The 27,994-nt window shown below is 37.1% G+C and overlaps 1 protein-coding gene, 1 long non-coding RNA gene and 1 pseudogene across 3 annotated transcripts; 2 read left to right on the forward strand and 1 right to left on the reverse strand.

The window, feature by feature from the left end:
* Nucleotides 1-1,791: 1,791 nt before the first annotated feature.
* LOC131786764 (uncharacterized) lies at nucleotides 1,792-9,069 on the reverse strand. Of its 2 annotated transcripts, XR_010717068.1 has the most exons (5): nucleotides 9,000-9,069; nucleotides 8,843-8,917; nucleotides 8,701-8,739; nucleotides 2,028-2,127; nucleotides 1,792-1,876 (listed from the first exon to the last, which is right to left on the reverse strand). It is a non-coding gene; the product is annotated as an uncharacterized lncRNA (long non-coding RNA). The 2 variants fall into 2 exon arrangements; XR_010717067.1 differs by lacking the exons at nucleotides 8,701-8,739; nucleotides 8,843-8,917; nucleotides 9,000-9,069 and adding an exon at nucleotides 4,319-4,415.
* Nucleotides 9,070-9,653: 584 nt separating this feature from the next.
* Nucleotides 9,654-12,572, forward strand: LOC131786767 (glutathione peroxidase-like; annotated as a pseudogene).
* A 910-nt stretch (nucleotides 12,573-13,482) lies between these two features.
* On the forward strand, nucleotides 13,483-27,779 carry LOC131786803 (uncharacterized). The gene is made up of 14 exons (XM_066164118.1): nucleotides 13,483-13,807; nucleotides 14,979-15,263; nucleotides 16,147-16,494; nucleotides 16,816-16,964; nucleotides 17,600-17,744; nucleotides 18,326-18,610; nucleotides 19,494-19,841; nucleotides 20,167-20,315; nucleotides 20,975-21,119; nucleotides 21,961-22,049; nucleotides 22,763-22,997; nucleotides 24,361-24,475; nucleotides 25,225-25,279; nucleotides 25,889-27,779. The coding sequence occupies exons 1-14, from the start codon at nucleotides 13,717-13,719 to the stop codon at nucleotides 25,970-25,972; spliced, it is 2,523 nt and encodes an 840-aa protein (XP_066020215.1). The 5' UTR covers nucleotides 13,483-13,716; the 3' UTR covers nucleotides 25,973-27,779.
* Nucleotides 27,780-27,994: the final 215 nt, after the last annotated feature.

The raw sequence follows: 27,994 nt of genomic DNA on the forward strand, positions 1-27,994 counted from the left end.
TTGATTTTTTGGATTAATGTTTAACGTTATCTGGTTTAGAGGGAATTTTATGGTTGATTGTCATATTACACCACGATTAACGAAATGTAATGATCGATTTTTGTCCTCAATCTCACGCCAGAAAGGAAAAGCTTTTTAACAGCTGTAAACTCCGAGCGCTTCGGAGTAAGTGATATTTTTAATGAATCTTCAGATTGCTTCATTCAAGTTCAAGGATTGTTAAATTACAATTTTATGAAAAAACGAAGTTGTTCTCTTATTTCAGTGTGATCCTTCGCACTGCCTTGTCCAGTCGCTGGCGTCGCTCGTTGAAACTAAAACGAAAAAAATTGAACTCTTCTACGATGATCACTGGCTTCTTTTTCACCCCACCACTATTCTTAGCATACAAAGGTCGCCATTCGTTTTTAAAATCGCAAAAAAAAAAGTTTACAGGAATCGACCCATCGAGCGACGGCGAGCGAGCGAGTGCCATTCTCCACATCATATCCTACCAACTCGCTCTTGTATGCGCGCAATTCACAAGTTAAAAAAGGAATTATCAAAGTTTTTCCTTCCTCGGAATGAAATGAATGCACACGGAGAAACAAAAAGATAGGGAGTTCCATATTGAATACTAATGGGTTTTTGCGAACCTGACCTGTATTATTAAGTTAAAGAACAACAAAACATGAAAAGAAGCGGATCTTTTATGGACATGAGCTGTATATTGTGAGATCTCTTTCAGAGTAAGGAACAAATAACTCCAATTAAACTCTTTATAGACACCAGGTTTGAAACGAACGTAATCGAAGTCTGATGATGTATGCAGTCGTTCGTTTACACTACCCGTTTATGGAATTTCGGAACATTTTGGAGGAAAAATATATCTGGTAGACTGCTTATGCGGGTCGGCATTGGACCCACAAGCGTTGAGGAGAACAGTTTTTATTCTCTAAATTACCCACAATAATAAACTCAATAAACACAAGCCGAAGCAACGAATGCGCCCAGTAGTTGTGCCGCCCAGTATACGGGAACTTTCTTCCATGGAAATCTTCTTACGACGGCAAAGGCCACGGTGACCGCAGGGTTCATATGAGCGCCTGAATAAATAATCAGAATTATCGCCAGAATAAATGTAACCACATGAGTTGAACTGAAAATATGAGATTTGCAACGGAAAAAGATTACACAAGAAAGTTGAGAATGGTAAACAGTGTCCAATGAACGTAAGGCAATTAACACAGTGGCGAACAAGACTTTACGTCAAAAGCAAGATTATTGCCAATCAACTCTGGATTACTCCGATGTAATCCTACTTTTTGGTATAGTTTAAAATGAAAATAAAACTTAAGCTACCACAAAATTTTACTCGTACAATACAGTTAATCGGCTTATCGACAATCTTGCCTCGCGTCCAATACCTGTACCATGAGAATAAACTTCGTAAAGTGCTTATGAGAGTGTTAAAATCCAATTCTACGCATTTTATTTTAGCAAAAACATGTTCGGGATCAGTTTTGGCGTCTTGAAAAAGAAATTGCTTGCATAAAACCCTGAAATGGACCCATAGCTAAGCTTGGAAACACGCCAAAAACAAAAGAAAGGAATGAAGCAACAATGAGTGGGGCTAATTGTGGAGGCGCGAGAGAAAGAACGAGATTTAAAATTATGAAAATAACAAAAGTATTGCTCGGTTTTTCAAAATGGACGGACCAGGAAACAGAAAACTATTCAAGATGGTGACCCTTTGTCACAACTGACCTGAACATTCCACCAGCCCAATAGCAGCCGTAGAATAACACCAAGCCCCAACCGAAGTTCACGGAGAAAAATTTCCAAACTCCGACTTGCTGAGAACCATCTGAGCTAATGACAGACCTATTCCAAACGTCTCTGCAGAAATATAAAATTGATGACCGAACGTTTGCGCTTTTCCAATGTAAAAGAATCAGTTATGCCAGGAGCTACAATAAGATAGAAGGAACGTAGATAAGTTGTCACGTATGGGAATCAGTTAAAAAATCTACTTGCTGTTCACTCACCAGCAAAATGAATGTAGAAGCGAACTCAGCGGCAGCTTCTCTCATCAATTGGGGCAAACGGAAACGAACAGCACACATGGACGTAAACTCAGTGATCACGCTGTAGACACAAAAAGAGAAATGGAAATATGATGAAAACAAGGTTTAACCGGAATGAAATTGTTGCTGCACCAACATTTTTACATGCAGATGTTGGATAACCCATAAAACATCATTCTTACACAAGTAACCAGTTGTGTTTTTATGAAGGTAGTGGTGCATGAAACTTTTGGACCACAAAAAGATTGACCGGTCAAGTCCTCAAGCGCCTATGTTCGCTTTCAAAAAAAGCGGCAAAGATATGACGTCATGCAACGATAAACATCACAACAGCAAACACCGGACGACGGTCAAGAAAGAAGGCGCCAGTTTAGACCTGTAGTAACACAAGAGAACAACTGGCAATTGGCAGTCAGTCTTTAAAAATTATACCGCCACACCATAATTTTGGAGGCGATCGGCTCGTCTTCCTTATGTTTAAATTAAGCCCTCAAACGCGCTCAGAGAAGAGATTACCGGGCTACAGTTATGTTTATACAAAACATAAACCAATTGCTGGCAGACGAAAATTTGTCTCTGTACCTGAACAACCTGAATTGATATAGACATTTCCCCGTCTGTAAATGAACAACCAGAAAACTGTTAGGAGAAAATTTCCCCGCCTTGCTAACAGCCGCTGTAGTTCTGCTTTGACTATTAACTGTTCGAGTATTACATTCACAGATTTTGTGTTTGAGAAACTTGGGGGTAGTAACTTTTAGATCATTTTGCAGTTGAAATGATATCCCAGGAATAAGAAGATGGAGATAACACAGATCCAATTATTGACAATGCTTCATGACCAAATGATAGAGCATTTCAGATAAACCTTCCTTCATCTTCAGCCCGGTAAACTTGAAGCACAATGGTAACATTCGAAAATTTTTTTTTTTGTATCAAACAGGGGAAGCCATGAAGATAATTCATTAATCCAAAAGTCTTTTCTAACTGTCGAAAGTACGTCCTTCATTTGATGGTTGGCTCAATTCTATTGAAAGATATTTGCAAGTGAACTAGGCTGAGGAAAAGAGGGAAAAAGTCGGAAGTATTCTCCAATTACGTCCATGTAAATTCTTGCGAAGAATGTGAGTTGCAATTTGTCCAAGCAGTCTAATAAAACGAGATCGAGCCGAACTTTCGTGTGTTACAGTGTCCTAAAATGTCTGTTGTACTCACAACTCCCCCTCAGTTCTAAAGATTCAACAATAAATCAAACTTCTCCACCTCCTTCGCATTGTAATGTGAAAATAAATGGATCTGTCTGTATAGTATCTTGAACCGTCACACAATTTATAAAAAGGAAATGAACGAAGAATCAGAAGATAGGAAAATATAGTTGAAATTAAATTCTCTACCGCAACCCTCAAGTATAAGAGGATAGTTCACTGGGAGGTGATAGCTTTGCAATGAAACATATGCTTGATAAACTTGTTTGATTTGCTGCTGTTGAACTTGTAGCACGGGAGCATGTCTCTTAATCAGCACGAAACATTTTTTCACCTGCTTTGTTTCATGTTTTTATTTTTGATAGATGATCTGTAACAGGCAGGTTTTTAGCTTTCGATTGAGAATATCCCATCACATAAAGCTTTGCAAATGTCAACTGAAGAAAAAAAAAGCCTTGTCGGTGTGCGCTATCAAGAAACTGGAAATACTCCAAGGCCTGAGTGTAGACTGAAAGTCACGCAAACCGGTAAACTTTTAACGAATAAAAAGCAGAATAAATGGAAAATACAAATGTCACAATTCAGTGATAAATAGCAATTTGTCACACCTTTCGTTTGGGTGGTGTTGGCTAATTTCAAGATTCTATTTCGTGTCGATTTGTTACGCAAGTGCTTTCCATTAAGCTGTAAGCTTATTAACAACTGTGAACAACAACTGAGGAATGTTTGTTCTGAGTAATCACTAAAACGGTATACCCTTGGAAATATTTTGAAGCCCTTTTTCGGTGTTTTACTTTGCGGTAATGCGTAAAAAAAAGAAACATCTGAGAATATAAGCTGTGGTCAGCTTATGGCGTTTACTAAATTTAGTGATTCTACGGCTGACCAGATCCGGCAACTTTAGGACTCAATGAGCTTACTGAAGGCTTCTGTGTTGACCTCCAGCCTCTTTACGTAATACCTTCAATGTCTTGACTTCTTCTTAGATTTTTGTGCACACTTAAACCTTTTCCACTGTTACATTTAATCATCAGTTTTAATTCTTACCTCCGAAAGTGTAGACTGGTTCACAGGTTTCTGCCAAGCAACTACACAATAACGAAGCCTTTCTATGCAACTTACCAGTTCCTTCAATTTGTTTATGATTGAGTTTAAATGTTTATTTTAACCTTAATGTTTATTAGCTTTGATTTGACAGCTTTTTCAGCCTTTGTCACGTATCATTTGACATAATTTTGCAATAGAATGTGAGATTTTTACTGATTGGCGGCTTGGACTCCTGGACAATTGGACAATCAAACCTTTCGACATTGAAAGTGGTATTTGAGTTGATGTCGCGAGAGCTAAGAATATTTCTCTCTTTTGAAGAGACTTGCAATAAAATTAATTGTAAGATGAAAAAAAAAACCGCTATATCTTCTAGCCCTGGTTCTATGGAAACTATTAACCGACGTACGTACGTACGTTTTGAAATAGAGTTGACAACTTATCAGTTTGAAGACATTACAACCATTTACCTTGAAGGCCGAGAGACCATTTTAAAAATTCCAGATATTGTTGAATATTTCATGCCAGTGTAGGTAATGTACACAATATCACTAGCTAAACGGTGGTCGGTGTCTCTAATCCTTATGCCGATGTCTCGGGACCTAAGCGTGAAACGCTATTACGTTAAAATTGTAAAATGAGGTTTGTTCACGTTACTTCTAGCCAAAGGATAAGTAATGAGTCAACTACATTCGCTCGCTTTATATTAAACTATATATGTAATAAAAGAAGCGTTGTTGACATCAATGAGTATCCGTGACTGGGAAAGGCCGAATTTTGTTTAAAAAAAGTTGCTTAATTCCTGATACTCTTTAAAAAGAAGCTTTTCTTCTTAGCTTGATCGATCAGGATGCCTGTCAGCTAACTGATAGTTCGAATGCCTTACTGGTGTAATTGCATTATCATTGCTTATGTCGTCCTGATGAGTCAGTGCAGCTGTTACGATGTTTTTTGAAAGCTTCTTTATATGGAGTTATTGATCAGACTTAACTACTTGGTAAATTGATAAATAATAGAGAGACTAAATAAACAAACAACCATGGATGAAAATCGCAATAGGAAAGAACTGCAGGTGCGCATCAGAAAAATGAAATGAGATATCATGAAAATGCCGCGAGTCCAACCACACATCGAGTTCAAAAAATGAACTCTGGCCGATAAGGGAAGGAAACTCAGAGGCAATCACGAGAAAAGGGAAGGGGGATAGTAAGGAAGCAAAAGCCGAACCATTTCTCCCTAAATTTTTTCCAAATGTCGAGGTTTCCAAAAACATAAATAATTAAGAAGAAAATAGGCGAAAGTCCTTCCCTCATCTGATCAACAGACAGAGATGAGACATAGTTTGATGCTACTCTGGCTTAAAGATCTGATGAATGCAACTGAGAAGATACAATTCGTAGACCCAACGTTTTGACACTCCTGTCTAGTGCCTTCATCAGGGGTGATCTAAACGCTGCAACAAGAGGTCCTTTTATATGCTCACGATTGGCTGACCTTTTTTTCTGACGAAGTGTAAATAAGCGTCAGGAAGTAAGCCGCCATCATCACGATTTATAGGAGCGTGGGCGGAGTTGATATGCCAGGCTTCCAAACAAAGACAGAGATGACTCAGCGTCATCAACAACGCTTTGACTAGTATCTTTATCTCGCAAAATTGTGAGCTCTCCAGCCAAACATTGGTCCAATTTAACCTCGAATGAAATTTTTATCAATTTTTTTCCTCTTTGTTTCAGTTTTAAGCATTTCAAAAAAACACATGCTTCCATGAGAATCGACAACCTCTCTTTCTAAGTTAACTCTTATTACGTGTCAGTAGGGCTTTTTATACACGACTTGTTTCTTTTGATTAGATTGTTCAAACGTAACATTATTCTGTGAGCGAAACAGATCCCAAAGAACACTTCGAGAAAAAGACTGTGTTACATTCTAACTGCAATGATGTAGAAACGCCATCAGCATGAAAAAATAAATTAAAAAAGCAGGAACTAGTCCTCGCCTAGTTGTTAGCATTTCAGCATTAATGTAGTTAAATCTAGAACTAAGTCAGAGCTACCCTGCAAATTAAAGGAAAGAAAGTTAAAAAAAATCGTTACCTACATTTTTGTGCAAACAATTCCATGACCGCAAGACGATTGTGGCACTCTGTGGTGCGGTGAATAATCTGTATCCTAGAGTGAGCGGTGTGAATCACCTCAAAGGTTTAGAGTGCCTCTCGGCTAGCTAACCCTTACCGGAGTTATTGCATTATCACCGCTTATGTTGTCCTGATGAGTCACAGCACCTGTAGCGACGTTTTTTTTCCCTTAATATTCAGATGGAGTTACTGACTTAGGTACATTTTAAAATGATAAATGTGGCAACGATAAAAAGAGTAATTAAACAAACGACCAAGAATAAAAATCGCGATAGTAAAGAACTCAAGGTGCGCATTAAGAAAATGAAATGAGATATCATGAAAATGACGCGGATCAAACCACACATCGAGTTAAAAAAATGAAATCTGGCCGAGAGGGGAAAGAAACTCGGAGGCAATCACGAGAAAGGGAAGGTGGATAGATAGGAAGAAAAAGTAAAACCATTTCCTTTTAAAATTTTGCCAAATTCCTTTCCTCGTCTGAACGACAGACTGAGATGACTTAGCTGCATTGGGGACGCTTCGATCAGTATTTTTATCCCGTAAAATTATGAGCCCTCCAGCCAGATATATTACTCCAATTTATCTCCTGCTGTGGAAATGTTTTTTTCCTCTTTGTGCCAATTGTTTCTTTTGATCGATGAGATTGTTCAAATGTAACATTATTCTTTGAGCGAAGCAGATCCCAAGAAGCACTTCGCGAAAAAGACTGAGTTACATTCTATTATTGCAATGATGTAGAAACGCCATCAGCATGAAAAATTAAATTTAAAAAGCGGGAACCAGTCCTCGCCGCTGGCTGTCAGCATTTCAGCATCCATGTAGTTAAATCGAGAACTAAGTCAGAGCTATCTTGCAAATAAAAGGAAAGAAAGTGCAAAAAAAAAAATTACCTACACTTTCGTGTTTACAATTCTAAGGCCGCAAGACGATTGTGGCACTCCGTGGCACGGAGAATAATCTATATCCTGGAGTGAGCAGTGTAATTTAACTGAAGGTAACGAATCGACTATCTATTAAAACTCTTTATCACACCATAATTGTTTCAGCTGTTGAATGAAATGTCTGCCCAAGCACGCCTACGCTATAGACTCGCTATGTCTCGATACGTCCCAAAGCGAATGCAGTTCAAGTCAAAGCGAATCGTTCAATAAACACTAGGACCGCCACCCCATGATGCCCCTTCAAGCAATAGCGACAGACAAAAGCTTTTAACCCTTTGGTGAAGTTCACTTAATAATATGTTGACAGCCAACCCTGCCTCGTCTGCCTCGTTTTACATAAAGATAAGATCAAATGCTTAGTTTTCATTGACGAAAGCACCTTCCCCATAAAATGAGTGTTTTTATGACCTCATTCGTAAACAGCTCTTCACTTTCCAGTTTTTATTAGTCATTTGCTTTGAAAAAAACAAAACAAAACAAAACAAATAAACAAAAACAAAAACAAACAAAAAAACCAAATCCGTTGTGCTGTTAAGTAGTTCCGACGAGGTAAAATGACCTAGCGTGACTCAAGCGCATCCCAGACGATCGATGTCATCACAACACACATTTATGTAGACGTAAGATAAACACGTATATACTTACTGAAGAAGACATATTGCTGAGTTCGTCTGGAACTAACTGCTACTGCTAAGAATTACATTGTAGTTCGCTAAACAGTTTGGCAAACTGAATCTTGCCTTGGGTCGAAAGGTTTTACAGGTTCATTCATAGCGCCGCAAATTGGATATCGAAAAAAAAAAAAAGGCGCTCAAATGAGAATGTAAAATGATGACATAGAGCACCACGGTGTTAATTAGTGACCTATATTATGCAATGATATGAACAAATAACTTCAAACTTCAACTGTACCGTTGTTTTAAAGTTAATTCATCCAAGACTCTCCCATACAACTTAGCTTGCAAAATGACTGCCCTAATTTCGCCGAAGTGGAAAGACTGAGTTGTGTTTACCCACAAATCATACAGTACTGGCACTGCAGATTTAAAAAAGGAGTGACGTGACGGAAGAGGTGATTTTAGGAAAAACGAATATATCGGAACCACTTAAAGAAGGAGGAGTGGTCTGGCTAACAGCTGCCCTCGTCTCCTGATCTTTTTTTCTTATGTTTAGTTTTAGAAGAACAGACAGATCAGCAGTTTTCCACCAATTTCCGCCAGGATGTGATTTCATATTCTACGTTTAAAAAGGGAAATCGATACATGTCTACAACTAAAGGTAAAATTAATTGAAATCCGAATTACCTTTGATTCAAATTGTTGGACCTTTCGTTGTGTTATACACTGAAAAGTCAAGAAAAGCAGACTGTGATAAGCAAACGTACCAACACATACAACCAACACCAAACTATAGCTAGTACAGAGAGAAAAAAGCAACAAAATATACCTCACGGTGTGTCTGTACGTTCTCCTGAAGTTTGTCTCTGATGTTGCTTCAATGATAAGAAGAGTGTACGTAACCCTAAAAAAGTGCATGTCCTTTGTAACTTTCGGTCTTGTAGTCTAAATATCTTTAGAAGGCAAGAATAATACACATTACTTACGATTCTACAAGACAGGAGAGCTATCCGAAAACAATGTGTACGCTGTCCTTGTTCTGATTACACAATAGGTAATTGGAAGCTATTGCAGGTTTTAAAGTCATTTTATCTGATTATAAGCTTACACATTAACCACAACAAATTAAGCAAACACAGCAGAGAGGAGAGGGAGCGGTGAATAGGTTAATTTTATTGATACTTTAGAAACAATCCACTAGATAAGGTGTAGTAACTTATTGCACCCTTCGTTCCGCAAAGGGATTTTCGAAATTGGATCAAAATTAAACTCTCTTGCATGAAGGACTTCAGTGACTTTGTTTCAAGCCTTTTCAGGACATCTCGCCATCTAAAATGGATCCTCCAGGTACTCATATTTCCTTTGTGACTGTTATAACGTGGGACTCCCCTGGGGAGGATGATGTCATATTTTTGCACTTCTTTTCTCTGGGTAGCTTTGCCAAGAAAGAGCGGAAAAAGCGAGCTCAAACTTGCGGAAAAAGAAAAGATATCATCACAGGACCGTCGATGAAATTAATTTCACAGCAACGCATCCTTACGTAGCTTAGCTAGACACATTTCTCCTCCTTGCGGTCCCCTCTCTCGCCCAATAGAATGTTTATAAGAATCCCTTTGTTCCATCTTGAAGTGCGTGCGGTTTCAAATTACGTTAAGCCATGCGCTGCTTCAAATAGTAGCTGTCGGTGGCGCGTTGTTGTTCACAATGGCGCGCGCTTCTTTGCTTGCTTGTCTTTTGTACTTCTTTGCTGGTTTTTCAGCTGAAGCAGTAAGGGAGACCTCGACTTCTTGTACTCGAAGTAGAAACCGGTCGCTGTTCGACTTTCGCACAAAATATCTGAACGGCACAGCAACCTTGCTACGCAAGTACGCTGGGAACGTCACCCTGGCGCTAAACGTAGCTACCTACTGAGGATTCGCTGCGCAGTACCCTCACTTAAATGCACTCATGAAAGAACTTAACCAAAAAAACTACCGGTGTGGTTTGAATATTTTGGCTTTTCCGTGTAATCAGTTCCTAAACCAAGAACCAGGAGCGAACGAGAAGGAGATTATGAACGGGTTGAAATGGGTCCGGCCTGGCAATGGATTTGTTCCGAATTTTCCACTTTTTCAGAAAATCCGAGTCAACGGCGCATGGGAAGACCCGATCTACACCTATTTAAAGGTAACTTCTGCTCTTTAATGGGTTTAACTCGAGGATTTCTAGATTTTAATATCTTTAGGGCTACCGTCCATATCAGTATGAGATTACGTAATAAATGTGACCTTACGTAATTATAGTCACGGGTAAGAGTAATTTATAGACCTTTCCACAGTTTTTATTCAGTGTAACGTAGGGCTGGAAAATAAACTAATAAGAGCTCCGCTTTTAGGCTTGGCTAAATCTATATATTAGACATTTCCACTGATTTTCAGGGGCTTCTCTCTCCAAGCTTATACCCCCATTCACACCTGCAAAACATGTTCAGTTAAACCAGGTTTAAATGAGTTAAAATCAGAAATAAACCTTGAAAAACTGAATTTTCCATGTTTTTAGTAGTCACTACCTTTTCATTTCATATGTGCTAGATTTGAAGTCGACAAACATTGGTATAAGCAGGCTCTATGAAGAAAACATTATTGAACTGTGTTTAACAATATAGCTTTAAAACCCGTTTATTCTTTGGCGTGAATGGGGTATAAGCCCATCTTAGCCTGCCTTATTAAGTTGTTTCAATCTGATGTCATTTTACTTTTGGTCCTTAAGGCAGCTAAAACCGAACTATGTGTAAAATTATGCGAACGCCTGCAATTACCCTTACCACCAAAATCAAGGGGTAAGTCTTCCAGGTTGTCGAAACTTCCATTCAGCCGAGGTCTTAGAGCAAAAAGAAAATTCTTGGGAACCCCGTCCGCAACTGGACTTAAGCCGCCAGCTCACCGCTGGACTGAATATCGAATTAACTCTTTGGGGTGAGGTTCTGAAATGGAAAGAATCGTGAAAGCCCAGTGTCCTGTGCACTTTCGCGCTCGGTTCTGTCCAAATTTAAATCGCCCCTATCTTCGGGACTGACGGGAAGGGAACTTATTTAATCCGGAAGCTATCATGTAGACTAAGAGCCTCCTTCAGTCACAAGGCGGGTCGTGTAACGGCAAGATACATCACCTAACTCTGATTTCGCAAATGTTCCCTTTAACCCTGAAGAAGTATGGAGAATATTTATTCACAACGAGAACGGGTATTTTCATAATATCAGTGCGCAAGACAGAGAGTGGAATTTCAATCTCGTCCATTAGCAGAACTAGTTAACTTAGTCTGGGGGTCTGTCACCAATGTTTTTTTTTTTTTGCTTTTTATAATTATTGTTATTGTTACTATTTGACAAGCCAGGGCAAGCCGTAAAGCGAGCGCGTAAGATGAGTCTCACGTAAGAGGAGGGGCGCGGGAAAAAATGATATGTTAAAACTGATTGTAACTTCTTCTTGTAGTCGCTCTGTCCCCTTCCAGGAGGAGTAATCAGTCGCTATGTAGCTGTTTCATGGACTCCGGTGAGAAGTGAGGACATCTCTTGGAACTTCGAGAAGTTCTTGGTCGATCATAATGGATTTCCTGTGAAGCGTTACCTTCCCAGTACAAAGCCTTTTGACTTGTTGGGTGATATCCGAAATCTTATGCAACGTTGTTAATTGGATTTCGATAGAAGAACGACTTTTTTTCTTTTTGCCTCACTTTTATTCTTTTCACTTCTTCTTAAGTAGTGTTCATAACTGCGAAGATCACTTTCATATTCACATTAATTTTATTCTCTTACGAAGCTATATATACCGTCACGCACGTGTGAGAAGTTACACCAGCACGTGTTTCCGGTGGCAATGCGATTGGATGGTTAAGAAGGGGAAGGGCCGTAATCCCGTTTCACACATCACTTAGAGGCGAAACTTCAAATTTTCTTGTGTGCGAGCTTTCAGGGAAAACTTGACGTTTACTCGAAATGAAAGAAGAAACTTCACGGGTCGCGTATATTTCAGGATATACCAGTTCATAAATTCACAAATCACGTTGCCTTTCAAATTAAATTCACGTGTCACATGTTGATTTTGGTCTTAATCACGTGTCACGTATTAACCTTTTGACATCTTCCATTATCGAACGGCGTCTCTACATATAATTCTATTTCTTTAAATCCTTGTCATATTTATTTAGCATGAGCAGATTTTCTGTTTTGATTTTTCTGTATAATCAGGGGTGTCTGATAGCGCGCAACTGTTTCCTTTTTTTTTTTTACGATTGTTTTCTCTAGTTTTGTCTTGTTTCTCTTCTTACTTTTTTAATAATATATTCCTTCCTTAGTCACAAGCTAAGCGGTACTGATGTTATGTCTTGAACCGATACCTGCATTATGGCTCAGCTGTATGACGAACTATTTGTAAACTGTTTACTGCAGTGGAATAGTCCAGAGTTTCTGTTCTCTCTGTTCAGTGTTTGTGCATTTAGCTGTTACAGAATGAGAAACATTGTTTTGAGCTTAGTGTAATTTACTTTTAAAGGTATTACAATAAATCAGGAAGGAGATTGGAGTGATTCTTTATAATGCATTAAGTTACGGCGTTTTCAGCGGCCTGCTTTGCAAAAGCATTGGAAGGGGATGACATGAGCCGAAAAATCCCCCTTCCTTGTTGGCACTCAGTCCTTAGTAGCTGAGCTAACGATTATCCGCGTCTAAAACTCGCCCCACGGGTAAACAGTTTCTTCCTCGATTATCCACTCGTGAAACAGCTACAAAGCCCTTTGGACAATCGGACTCCAACAAATCATTCTCACTGCGAAGAACAAAGAATTAGCATGCATGTTTGTATTCATTGTCACGAGCCAAAAGGAAATTAGAGAACCCATATGGACTATGCAGAAAAGGAATTTGAGTCGTGAGCAATTGTTCAGTGTTTCACTCAATAACTTGGCCTATATTACACAAGGGATTGCGCACAATTGCTTAAAAGTGAGGTGAGCAACCGAGGTCTCACTTAAGAGAAAGAGTGGGCTGTTTTCTCGAAGAGAGTATAAGGACTTAAATTTTTTAATGAATTATTTATAACGCTGAATTTATTCATAATGAAGATTTATACCGCAAGAAAGAAACAATTTTATTCAAGCCAAGGTTTAAACCTGAAAATTTTCCTTTGTTATGAAAAGTAAAAATTTATTTTATTTTTTGAGGATAATTTCTGTTTTTTCTTCTCTGCAACTTAATTTTGACGCAATAAAAGCTCTAATGATAGCTTTGTGAACTTGCTTAGAACTAAAGCTAGTCTTCCACGTTTTTGTTAAAGTGAATTACCTCAATTTTTTCATCAGATTTCCTTCATTTTGGTATTGCCGCCAAACGCCAATTCCACGCGCGGGGGCTTAGTTAGTTCCCAGGCTTGTCAGGAACTAAGTACAGATACGTCATATAGTCGTAATTGAAAAGCATTCCAGACAACTACGAGGACGGAAGTGAAAAGTGACAGAAAATAACAGTCTTTCGAAACCGAAATTGGCAATCAACTGTGGATGTTCTGTGATACTTATGGCAAACCGATGAGGGGAGATTAATTTTACAAGCCAAGAGTTATTTTAATGAAGTAATTTTTAGTTACATTTTGCGTAGGAGACGAGATTTTCCTAATGAATCATGCAAAGGTATCCTCTATTGCGATGTTGGCACGAAGTCAAACGTAGACAATGAATTCGTACAGTTTACTTCCCTTCTACTCGATATTATTTTCGTTGCTGTCCTCTACCTACGTTTCCTCGCTAGGAAATCATTCTCGAGGTAAGATGGAAGGTTCATTTTGATAAATACACTTCTTTGGGGTTCGTTGTGTGCTTTTAGTAACTAAACCAAGCACTCTGCATATATCAATTATTTAGTTTGCGTTATAATGGACGTTGCACCTTTGAAGTAAGTTTATGAAATGATTTGGTTTAAGGTTATCGGCATGGTGAACAGGTTTGAATTGTGTTCGAATTTTAAAAGGGTGACTTTATATTTAATTTATTAAGGTTCTCTCTGTAGTTATCACTGAATTCCTTTAACGCTTCGAATCATAGAAGGCATGTACACGGAATATATTGAATTTGTTTGCAGGAAGGAATGAAATCCCTTTTATTTCTTTGGTTGCTCGCCAATTTTCGTGGCCCTACAGTTTCTGTTTTGTTTGGTTTTGATTCTTTTTTCATATAAGCCAGTTCAACTCTTAGGATGAAATCAGTCATTTCCTTCCCTCTTGCATAATTGAGCTGCAATTTATTTTCTTTAAATTAATGAACAAAATCAACGTGGTTCAGATGCTATCTTTTAATGAGCCTGATACAATATCGGAACTGACTTACGCTGTGTGCGAAAATGTCGATGTCTAAATTAAGTACAGATTAACGGCGTGTGAACGCCAGTTAGTTTACTTTCTGACTGGGGGTGCATTTTGGAGTTGCTATACGGAGCAATCTAGGTATGGACGTAAGTAGCAAATTTTGAAAAAGCAATTTAAATCCGAAATTAGTTTCAACAGTCAGCTTAAAATTTCTCCATTCTTTAAAACTCTTGCCAGGATATTGTTCTGAAATGTCAAAGAGAGGTGAAATACATGTCATCTGTTACTAAAACGTTTGGTACATCTTTGGTCTGCCTATTAAGTACATGTACTTACGTTATATATAGGAAAATCCTAATTTGCAACTACTTTCCACACACTAATATTGCCCAAATGATTTACAAATTATAGAATGTTTGCTCAAAACCTCATCAGTTGATTGCTGTAGACTTATGTTTAAATATTAAATGGTAATAAATTGACATGGTTTTCGACAAAACTAGTTTTGTTTAAATCACATATAGGCAATATTAGTGAGTCACCTTTAGTTAGTAAATGCAGATTTGGATTTAAAGAATTATATATGAGATGTTTACTTTAGTGAAAATAACAGTTACATTGCTTTTATTTCAGCTTCATTTGTCACAATTGAACCAGGGAGCCCTGACAATTCATACTTTGTCTTAAGGGGCTCTGTATTTCTGTTAAACTGCACTGTAAGATCTGGATTCGGACAAACCCCTAATGTATCCTGGAAGCACAATGACAAATGGTTGTTTGATCGAGTGAAAAAAATTGATGATTCAACAGTTCAGTTGCAATTATTGAATGCAAGTGCCCATGATAATGGAATTTACTGGTGTGGTCCAGTATCTGGTGATAAATCCCAAGGAGTAAATATCTCAGTCACTGTGGCAGGTAATAACCTGTTTTAATTTCACTTTGATATAATTTATACTTATTGAGAACTTTTTTTTGATATGATTTCAGTGCAGTTTATTGTAAGAATTATATATGGTCACTGTGTAAATACCAGAACTCCTCCAAATCTCAAAGAAAGACAAAACTAAACATTGAATTTAAAGCCACATACATACATGGATAAATTACAAAGGAAGAATGTTTTAAAAAAAGCAGTAAATGGTTTGAACCCAGAGGTAACTGTTGATAAAGTATTCTGATCGTCTGAGTGAGAGTAATCTTGAAAAGGATCAATGTAATTAGCAATGGCAGACATTCCAACAAACTGAGATAAAGTAATCATTAGATCAGTTGAGTTCTTAAAATCAAAGTTTACCTCACAAGTGCTGGGTACTCACTGAACAATGTTTGGTGAATTTTTTTTTTGGTTATTTTGTTTAAAATTTATTGAGACATTTAAGTTTGTAATAAGACACACTGTGTATCAAAAACACGTTAAATACCTAATATTCCCTGGACTTTGATAAGCAAACTAGAAATCTTGTAGGCTTCAATTTAAATGTACAAAAGGCTTTATTGCATTTAACTCCTTCAATTACCTCATGATTCTCCTTTTCAATGAGCTTTTATATTATAAAGTGTGATACTTTATCCCTTTGTCCCTAAAGTGATTAGAAACCAAGTTCTCCTCACAGTAACACCCTGAATCAAGCAATCACCAACTAAAGAAGCTTGTGATTGTTAAACAAATTCTCCTCATCAGCGCAATAGATATATAGAGAACAGTAATATGCATATGATGGTATAAATTAGTTATTTAAAGCCAATTTCCGTGGAGACTCACACAGTCATATAAATTATTCTGACTTTTGCTTTCCAGATCCACCAAGTTCCCCACGGAATTTAAACCTCAAAATCTATGGTGTTTATCCATTTACAGATGTCTGGATACTGTGGTCATCTTCCAGCTATACTGGTGGTTTACCTGTGAACTACTCCATCAAATTGTGCAATGACAAACCTGACAACTCATGTCAGAAAACTGCCTGCAGGTTGATCAACATAAAAGAATGCCAGCCTGTAAACATTCTCAGCACTACAATGAATTTCAAGTGCATTCTGAAAACTTTCTTAGATGCATGTGACTATAATATTTCTGTTATGGCCACAAATGCTGTTGGAAGTGCACAAAGTCTAATTTACCTGCCATTTATCTCTATAAGTTCAGGTATTTTTTTCAAAGTGCTTCTTCATTAATTTAGGATAATTTTAGTATTGCTAATAATATCACAATCCCCATAATGATTTCAGTCATTAAACCTTCAACACCTAGAATCTGATTGTTAATTGTCTCATCCAGCTCAGTGTTACACATTTCCTGGTAAATTAGTTACAAAAATTTGGTGTTAGATCAAGATGACAGCTTCTGCCTGATAATTTTGAGTAATCTCATTACCTGTTTGCTGGATTAAATATTTTGATAATTTAACAAGACGTTACATGTTATTGTCACTGCTGGAAAATTAAAAGGTTAATGTTTGTCTTTCAGTTACACCCAAGCCTCCTGAAAATTTTAGTGTTGAGCGCACAGATAAAGAGGGTGAATTACGTGTGCGTTGGAAAGCCAGACCAACTTGGGATCTAGCTGACCAAAATTATACAGTGCTCTATCATGCCAAAGGGGAGATTAAAAATAGGGTATGTTTAGGTAAACATTTTCTAACTAATTTTTCACACATCACCCATTGTAAATGAAATGTTACTGACTAAGAGAACTGTCCTCAAAGCTTTAATAAAATTAAATGAACAAATCCAATTTACATGTCAAGATAAAAAACTGCATCAGTAATTTGTGAAGAAAGAGAGGGGGGAGGAGAGGAGTGGGAGAAGTTATAGCTCAAGACAGATGAATGAAAATTGGCAGAAAGAGTGGGAGAATGGAAATTGGCAGAAAGAGTGGGAGAATGAAAATTGGCAGAAAGAGTGGGAGAATGGAAATTGGCAGAAAGAGTGGGAGAATGAAAATTGGCAGAGAGAGTGGGAGAATGGAATGAAAACTTGTGGTATCCTGGTCTGAGAAACCTATGTCGGTAGCATAAAAAATGATTTAAAAATTGTTTTTTATGTATTGATTTATTTTTCATGTTTCAAAATGGCTATCACTGTTTTTATTGTATGCACAAGTCAAACTATTTATTCATTCAGGTGGACATTTATTTCTTTAATCATCAGGGCCAATTTTATCATGATTACTAAATTAGTTAATGTCATTATTATTAAATTAAGAGAATACCAAAGTAATACACATTTTTTAAATGTTTGTTTCATTTCAGACAAGCACTAGATCCAATAAAGAATTTACACTGCTTACTGGACTGAAAGACTTTACAGAGTATTATGTTTATGTTGTGGTCAGATTAGATGAATCAGCCTGGAGTGAAGCCATCGGGCCAAAAATTGTCAGGACAAAAGCAGGCTGTATGTCTTTTTAATAGTTGTTGCCCTTGTATCTATGTAGTCCAGGCCATAATTTCTCATTTCTTCTACAACCCACACTTGGTTACAGAAATGTTCCCTGTTATTTGCAAACTGTTGAGTCACCTTGCACATTGTCTAAATATGAATCATTTTCATGGGTGTATTTGCAATGGCATCCAATATGAGTAAGCAATTCTTGTTTTTCTTGAGAGTATAAAGTGCCATGTCTCTTTAACCTTTTAAGTGCCATGTACCTATCATTATGCTCATTCACTATTATTGCCCAAATGATTTACAAATTGTAGAATGTTTGCTCAAAACCTCATCAGTTGATTGCTGTAGACTTATTTATAAATATTAAATGGTAATAAATTGACATGGTTTTCGACAAAACTAGTTTTGTTTAAATCACATATAGGCAATATTAGTGAGTCACCTTTAGTTAGTAAATGCAGATTTGGATTTAAAGAATTATATATGAGATGTTTACTTATACTTTTTTGGCTTTGGCAAGTGAAATCTCCCAGAACCTTATCATTATAAATTTAGTGAAAATAACAATTACATTGCTTTTATTTCAGCTTCATTTGTCACAATTGAACCAGGGAGCCCTGACAATTCATACTTTGTCTTAAGGGGCTCTGTATTTCTGTTAAACTGCACTGTAAGATCTGGATTTGGACAAACCCCTAATGTATCCTGGAAGCACAATGACAAATGGTTGTTTGATCGAGCGAAAAAAATTGATGATTCAACAGTTCAGTTGCAATTATTGAATGCAAGTGCCCATGATAATGGAATTTACTGGTGTGGTCCAGTATCTGGTGATAAATCCCAAGGAGTAAATATCTCAGTCACTGTGGCAGGTAATAATCTGTTTTAATTTCACTTTGATATAATTTATACTTATTGAGAACTTTTTTTTGATATGATTTCAGTGCAGTTTATAGTAAGAATTATGGTCACTGTGTAAATACCAGAACTCCTCCAAATCTCAAAGAAAGACAAAACTAAACATTGAATTTAAAGCCACATACATACATGGATAAATTACAAAGGAAGAATGTTTTAAAAAAAAGCAGTAAATGGTTTGAACCCAGAGGTAACTGTTGATAAAGTATTCTGATCGTCTGAGTGAGAGTAATCTTGAAAAGGATCAATGTAATTAGCAATGGCAGACATTCCAACAAACTGAGATAAAGTAATCATTAGATCAGTTGAGTTCTTAAAATCAAAGTTTACCTCACAAGTGCTGGGTACTCACTGAACAGTGTTAGGTGAATTTTTTTTTTTTTGGTTATTTTGTTTGAAATTTATTGAGACATTTAAGTTTGTAATAAGACACACTGTGTATCAAAAACACATTAAATACCTAATATTCCCTGGACTTTTATAAGCAAACTAGAAATCTTGTAGGCTTCAATTTAAATGTACAAAAGGCTTTATTGCATTTAACTTCTTCAATTACCTCATGATTCTCCTTTTCAATTAGCTTTTATATTATAAAGTGTGATACTTTATCCCTTTGTCCCTAAAGTGATTAGAAACCAAGTTCTCCTCACAGTAACACCCTGAATCAAGCAATCACCAATTAAAGAAGCTTGTGATTGTTAAACAAATTCTCCTCATCAGCGCAATAGATATATAGAGAACAGTAATATGCATATGATGGTATAAATTAGTTATTTAAAGCCAATTTCCGTGGAGACTCACACAGTCATATAAACTATTCTGACTTTTGCTTTCCAGATCCACCAAGTTCCCCACGGAATTTAAACCTCAAAATCTATGGTGTTTATCCATCTACGGATGTCTGGATACTGTGGTCATCTTCCAGCTATACTGGTGGTTTACCTGTGAACTACTCCATCAAATTGTGCAATGACAAACCTGACAACTCATGTCAGAAAACTGCCTGCAGGTTGATCAACATAAATGAATGCCAGCCTGTAAACATTTTCAGCACTACAATGAATTTCAAGTGCATTCTGAAAAGTTTCTCAGATGCCTGTGACTATAATATTTCTGTTATGGCCACAAATGCTGTTGGAAGTGCACAAAGTCTAATTTACCTGCCATATATCCTTTTTAGTTCAGGTATTTTTTTCAAAGTGCTTCTTCATTAATTTAGGATAATTTTAGTATTGCTAATAATATCACAATCCCCATAATGATTTCAGTCATTAAACCTTCAACTCCTAGAATCTGATTGTTAATTGTCTCATCCAGCTCAGTGTTACACATTTCCGGGTGAATTATTTACAAGAATTTGGTGTTAGATCAAGATGACAGCTTAATTCTGCCTGATAATTTTGAGTTATCTCATTACCTGTTTGCTGGATTAAATATTTTGATAATTTAACAAGACGTTACATGTTATTGTCACTGCTGGAAAATTAAAAGGTTAATGTTTGTCTTTCAGTTACACCCAAGCCTCCTGAAAATTTTAGTGTTGAGCGCACAGATAAAGAGGGTGAATTACGTGTGCGTTGGAAAGCCAGACCAACTTGGGATCTAGCCAACCAAAATTATGCAGTGCTCTATCATGCCAAAGGGGAGATTAAAAATAGGGTATGTTTAGGTAAACATTTTCTAACTAATTTTTCACACATCACCCATTGTAAATGAAATGTTACTGACTAAGAGAACTGTCCTCAAAGCTTTAATAAAATTAAATGAACAAATCCAATTTACATGTCAAGATAAAAAACTGCATCAGTAATTTGTGAAGAAAGAGAGGGGGGAGGAGAGGAGTGGGAGAAGTTATAGCTCAAGACAGATGAATGAAAATTGGCAGAAAGAGTGGGAGAATGGAAATTGGCAGAAAGAGTGGGAGAATGATAATTGGCAGAAAGAGTGGGAGAATGGAAATTGGCAGAAAGAGTGGGAGAATGAAAATTGGTAGAGAGAGTGGGAGAATGGAATGAAAACTTGTGGTATCCTGGTCTGAGAAACCTATGTCGGTAGCATAAAAAATGATTTAAAAATTGTTTTTTATGTATTGATTTATTTTTCATGTTTCAAAATGGCTATTCACTGTTTTTATTGTATGCACAAGTCAAACTATTTATTTATTCATTCAGGTGGACATTTATTTCTTTAATCATCAGGGCCAATTTTATCATGATTACTAAATTAGTTAATGTCATTATTATTAAATTAAGAGAATACCAAAGTAATTTTTAAATTTAATATTAATACACATTTTTTAAATGTTTGTTTCATTTCAGACAAGCACTAGATCCAATAAAGAATTTACACTGCTCACTGGACTGAAAGACTTTACAGAGTATTATGTTTATGTTGTGGTCAGATTTGATGAATCAGCCTGGAGTGAAGCCATCGGGCCAAAAATTGTCAGGACAAAAGCAGGCTGTATGTCTTTTTAATAGTTGTTGCCCTTGTATCTATGTAGTCCAGGCCATAATTTCTCATTTCTTCTACAACCCACACTTGGTTACAGAAATGTTCCCTGTTATTTGCAAACTGTTGAGTCACCTTGCACATTGTCTAAATATGAATCATTTTCATGGGTGTATTTGCAATGGCATCCAATATGAGTAAGCAATTCTTGTTTTTCTTGAGAGTATAAAGTGCCATGTCTCTTTAACCTTTTAAGTGCCATGTACCTATCATTATGCTCATTTTTCTCTTTTGCCATTGGTCACTCTGACTTTTCTTTTCTAAGGACTTCCTTATCACCTTCTCCCTCTTGTCTTCCACCTTCTTGCACACATTGCCTCTTTGTTTCTTTCCTCATCAGCTTAATTGTCTCGTGGGACCTGTTTCTCAAGAGCAAGTTCTAGCACCCTAACCAGTCCATTTTGTTTCTTTAGCTGATAGTTTTGTTTGTATAGTTTTCAAAACTTTTGAAACTCCCATCTGGAATGAAAACAGAACAGCCATAGGGGCCATAAAGTACAAGGACCTTCGAGAAACAGGCCCCTGGCAGGTCACTTCCCTAAACTATACCCCCATTTACTGACCTTTTCTTGATCTTGCCTCCTTTCCCTTCACTCTAATTCCATCCTTTCCTTTTACAATCTATTTCTCTCTCTTTTCCTTCACTTCACTTTAACTCTCCTCCCTTCATCCTTTGCTCCAATTTTTTTCTGTCTTGATTAACCCTCCCTCCAATCTCACAATCCTTTACCATATTCTTCCATTCCCCCCGCCCCTCTACAGCTGTAGATGACATCAATCATTTTGATTACAGATCCAGTCAATCTACCAAAGGTGATAAGAGATTATTCGATATCCTTTCCGGGCAATTCTGGTCTCAGGAATGTATCAGTGGAATGGGAGGTGGGTTTTAAACCTTAATTCTTGATACCTAAAATTTCTTTTTAGAACACATGTCTGGGTGTGTACACTTCAAACTGGACTTTTTTCAATTTGAAAATTGTTGATCATTGAGTCTGCTATACTTCAATTTGAAAATCAATCAGGCACAAAACTTGTGGTCTAAGGCTAAATAATCGTGGTAAACTCATAGTTTACAGGCTTTATATTTTTCTCTAATGATTGAGATAATCTGAGTGTTTTTTTTCTTTCGGGAAAGGGTTTTCTGAAAAAAAATTCAATATATTGTCTGAAGTAAAGCAAGATTTAATGGGTTTTGTTTTATCTATCCACTGTGATTAGTCCAGAAAAATTATGCCATTTTCTTTACTATTCAGATGCAAAACTAGAAACCAATGGTGCCTTGGCTACACGCATTTCCAAGGCTTTTAACACTTTAATTGTTTTTATTTTGAGTTCTGATTTGCTCCTTGTGATTTTTTGTTCCATGATTGGGCAATTTAATTGTTATCACTGGTACTTGGTTTTGGTTTTTACCACACTCAGATGAGATGGGGCCCTCTTGGCTGCCTCATGAAATAATTTGTTTGTTTGTTCTTTGCTATTATTTATCATTCGATCTCTTTGGGAAGGGGAGTGCTTCTCATAGTGATGTCTGGTAATAGAGATTTGATCTAATGCCACCATGATGATGACAAAAGGTAATTGTCTCTCAGCCGGCAGATACCTCATCATGGCGGGGCAATCCTGGTCAGTACGTGATTTCATGCGCATACCATGTTGGCCAGAGGGAAGTTAAAGGTTGTAGTTATACTACTGATGCCAAAGCAACCAACATTACTTTACCAAGATTGGAAAATGCGCACAGCTATGATGTCTTCATGATCATGCGTAATATGGAAGGAAAGTCCAGCACACGCAGATTGGTTTATGTCATTAAGAAAGTGCAAGGTGAGTGATGAAAAAGAGCAGAATGTCATGTGGGGCAAATGCAAATGAAGTGCAAAGCATGAATCTTCATTGCCACTTACCTCTTGATATGATCCTTCTTTGCATAAATGTGGTATTACCTGCCTGAGTGTGATTGTTATGAGTTCAATGTTTTGGCACTGGCGACTTTACTCAGGATTATTGGTAAAAAAAAAAACAATTGAAACAAGTTTAATATCACAACAGCTACATAACATCCTGAATCCAACAACATGAATCACAATGAACCCTGGAATGTAGAAAAGTCAGCATATTTAACCCTTTACACCGTAACTGGATCATTATGCATATTCTCCATTCTGTTTTCTATACATTACCTAAGTTCTAACAAGGAGAATTTGTAAAACCATCAAGAGCTTCTTTAGTTGCTGATCATTTCCTTTATTCTTGTGACTTAAACATTTGTTTCAGGGGTGATATTGTAAGGAGACATTAGAACCTTGTCACTCTTAGGGATTAAAGGGTTAAACCTGATGGGTGACAACCTTGAAAACTGTGAACCAAACAAAAGGAACCTGAACAATAAAATAACAAAACTACAGCTCAAAGGATTACAAATATGAAATTAGGAGATCCTCGCAGCTAAGAACACTACTGAAACGAGTAGTTGTAAATAGGACCTGAAAAAAATTTCAGGCCCGTACGGGATTTGAACCCATGACCTCTGCGATACCGGTGCATATATCTAAAATCTTCATTCACTTGGATGTTTATTTGGACCCAATTCATTGACCAGCTCCCAGTTGGCTTGTTAGCTCAATTGGTAGAGCGCTGCACCGGTATCGCAGAGGTCATGGGTTCGAATCCCGTACGGGCCTGAAATTTTTTTCAGGTCCTATTTACAACTACTCGTTTCAGTAGTGTTCTTAGCTGCGAGGATCTCCTAATTTCATCTTTCCACCGCAGTGCAAATATGTGAATTTTCATATATCTAAAATCTAGATTACAAATATTTTGCTGAAAATACCCACAATAATAATTACCTATGCCTATCAGAAAAAAAAAGAAACTTATAATAATAATGAATGTTCTATAAGCACAAATACAATGACGAGAAATTAGAAGACATGACAATTACTTTTTTTCAAGTTTCTAGACACATCACCTCCTGTATATACAGTAACATTAACCTACACGCATGTGTTCTTAATATAATTGGGAAAACACAATCAGAAAACATTTGTAACTTTTCATGTTGTGAAAATACATCTTACCCAAAGTTTTGATCAGTGATTGTGATAATTTTCTATTATTGGTTTAGTTGTGTGAAAGTTTTTTTTTTTAAATAGACTCCTCAATCACTGCTCTCTCTTTTATTCCTCAGAGACCCAAACAACAACGACCCAAGAAAGAAAATTAAGTAGCGCAGAAATTGCCGGGCTTACTATTTCAGTTCTCGTAGGATGTACGATAGCTGGAGTTGCTGTTTACTTTGTAAGGTATGAAGATGAATTTCTGTTGGTTTTTAGGGTGGAAGGAAGAGGGGGAAGACAGTAAGGGATGGCAGTGTGAGAGGGCAGGGAGCTCAGGAACCAATCAATCCACCATCCCTGGGGGGATGGAAGTTTTTTTTTGAGGGGGTGGGTGAGGGGGAGGAGATCACACGGAATTTAAAGGAAACAGAGGGGACATCAGTCGTCGCCAACAGAGTATGAAGTGGGGGGTAGGATAGGTATAGAAAACTGACAACTAATTAACTGCCAATGATGAGGGTGTAGATCATAAGAATATTACAGAACCTTAAGGAAGGATCACGTAAATCTTACCGTGACACAATCAAAATCCTCCAGAGAGGATGGAAGAGAAGTATTGGGAGTGAAGGATAAGGAAACAGATGCAGATATGGAGAAAGAAACTGACAAAGGTGTGTGATTTTGAGAAAGGAATAATGGGAAAAGAGACAGAGATGGAGAGGGAGAAATAGATGAGAAGGAAGGAAGGAAGAGAGAAACGAAGGAATGGAAAGAAGAGAGCAAAAGAATAAGAAGGAATGTGAGAGCAAGGGATTGAGAGGGCGAGGGTAGAAGGGACTTGTTTAGAAGGAAGCTGAAATAGAAATGAGGGTAGGCTGTTTGGGACAATGAGAAAGTATTGGTAACAGCACAGTATTCCAAAATATTCCAGTAATTATCTCACAGGACTTTATCATTATCTTTACCCAACGCCTTTTTTTTTTTTCTAATGGTAGAAAATGGGGACGCCGGCAAACACCTCTGATGCCCTTGAAGGACATTCAGCTAGAGGTAAGTATTTTTTAGAAGGTGGGGGAGGGTTTTCCTTTGGTGTCTACGTGTGGTTAATAGAGGCAGAATTGAATGGCCATATGAAAACATCCTTCAAGGTACAAAAATAGTCATAATAGCACTTTTTTCTTAGATGTTTAGTCGAAATATTTGCTCAAACGGTTCATACGTCTTGTTTGACTTTTTTCGTTTATTTATGCGCTTATTGATATATTAATTTCTTCCTTATACTCATGAGAAGCACTTGCGGATTTGTAGAAGGAAGTTCGTTTTTACGTCGGAAAATTGTCTTCAATAGTTGCGTCGGTGTATTCGTTTCTGTTCACCAATAGCTTAGACCATGTGGATTTAGTTTCGGCGAAGTAGCGCGGTTTGCTCATTTCTTCCGCATACTTCTATGATAAAACCGTTGAGTTCCCACACAAGCGCGTTTAATATCGTGTTTTTGTAGCACAATTCCGCTCGAAAGCATTTGTCTTATTCACATTCGTTTTTGTGTCATGAGCTGGGACTGTCTGTGTTTCTAATTACAAACTAAGCAGTGTCAACTTCAATGATAGTCAGTGTTGATTATCAACAAGTCACTTTTGGATCCTTTTTATTTTCCAGCCGCCGCCGGTAGAGTATGACTACATCGCTGAAGCGGATAGCAAAGACGCTAATGGGGACTACAGTCAACTCTATGACAAGTAGTATTGGTGTGATTGATATCGGGTGACTGTCACACGCGAATAAGTGTTTTCAAATAATAACTGTTGATCCTTTCTCTCCCAAAATAGGATTCCTAATGCTCAGTTGGATATAAAGAGTTAAAAAAAATACCAGAAGACTGGTTAGCAGAGGTGACTGGTTAATAAAAATGACTGACAAGGATTAGTGGACGAGCAATCCCTGCTTTTAGGCGAACTCTGGGTCCGTCAGTGGAAAACAAATTGATGTCAGTGCGCCGCGCGGAACTCTGGGAGTCAGACGCCCTAGCATCCATTTTTTTCCTCTAATTGTGTTTTATCCGCACGACGAACTTCTCCGAAATGCAGGGATTGCTCTTAGTCTAGGCAACAAGTGAAGATTAAAAAAAATAGCGAAAAACAGAAAATAAAACGGCAATGCAATATATGTTGGAGGCTCTCGTGGAGAATCAGCGGAACGCTTATATTGATCTGTTGGTTCAAAATGATTGGAATAGTTTTAAATGCTGTGCTTGGACTGTGAAGCGAAAAAGATAGCAGTCACATTTAAACAAAGAATCTGTTGAGTTTACGAAGCAGTCACCTCTGCCACCCAGGGGGAAGATCAATTAATGAATCTTCTATGTGAAAACTTGAAGCTTCCGTTTGAAATAGTTTTATAGCGATTCCAGAAGAATTAAGAGAAATGTTAAAAGGAAAAATTCGTGGCACTTAAGATAATCTTTGTTCCTCTAAATTACCTCAAGAATTAAGGTAAGCAGAGAAAAAAGAGATTAACGAAAATTTTCGGTTCGTTCTAAACGAATGAAAAGTCTAATTTTTATATATTTTTAACTTTCTGAAAAATTGCGTGTAATCAGTTCATGAAGTATATAGTTTCTAATTGAGAAGCTTCCTGAAATTTTTACTACAACTCATTTCTATGCTAAAATTCACTCTCGTAAAATCTTAGAAAAAATGAATTGCACATTCGTATGTGTCGGAAAAAAGATTTTTCATAAATGTTCACTGATTGATTTGCGAAACGATGCTTTTCTCTGTATTTGCTCTTTATAAAAAATTCAACCACTAGATCTTATTTCGAACGGCTGTTTTTATAGATCCTTAAATTATTGTAGTAGTTTTTTTATCTCATATTATAATTTTTATAGCGATTAGAATCTTATTATATAAGAAAAGTTAATTAGAGTCAATTTCAATTGAGTGTCTTAAAGTAATCCGAAAATGCATTGGTTTTGCTTTAATTCGGTCTATGTTTGGTCCAAAAAACTTGCGTCACTCTCAACCAATCAGATGCAAAACTGAAGTTAATCATGACTACGTCGCCCACGTTTTCCCGCGCTTTGGCGGTTTGCCTCGTTTAGTTTGAGTCCTCTGTTCTAATTAGTCATTTGGTTTTGCGACACTCAATCGAGAAGCGCTCTGAAAGTTACTTTTCGTAATGTAAATACTTAGAAATAGTTATAAGCCCGTAGTTTAAGATCCATGATTTGGTGGAATTCCTCAATCTCCTACCCCAGGGGTCTCCTGGTCCCGCATTATCTTTTCCCTCTGATATGTTCGACCTCCGCTACCTCAGAACTCCATCCAAGATGAAGTTTAATTAGCAGGATCGTACCGACTTATACGAATTACATTTGTACTGGCACAGTTTGTGCATAGAGGCTTTGTAAACTTTTTTTTTTTCTTTAATAAGTTAAATTTTCGAGTTACTTTTCTCTGCTTTGCTTTGCTTTTGTCGACATCAAAGGAAAGAAAGATGAAAATAAACAAAGAAGCTGGAGAAAAAGCGTTTGATTCAAAAGAATATTTTTAGTGAATAAATGTTTTTAATCATCAGTTGCTGTTGCTGTGTGTAAGTCTCCTAATTGACGTTAACTCCCAGAAGTGATTTACATGAAAGTTCTCTCTACAGTATCCTTACATTGTTCAACAAACAGGTATAATGAAAATGCTCAAAGTCATCAGGAAAAAGTTGTTGTCTGATCTGACTTCAAATTCTCGTAACTAATTTACAAGGAAATGT

This window comes from Pocillopora verrucosa, chromosome 3 (genome assembly GCF_036669915.1).
Source record: "Pocillopora verrucosa isolate sample1 chromosome 3, ASM3666991v2, whole genome shotgun sequence".
Classification (NCBI taxonomy): domain Eukaryota; kingdom Metazoa; phylum Cnidaria; class Anthozoa; order Scleractinia; family Pocilloporidae; genus Pocillopora; species Pocillopora verrucosa.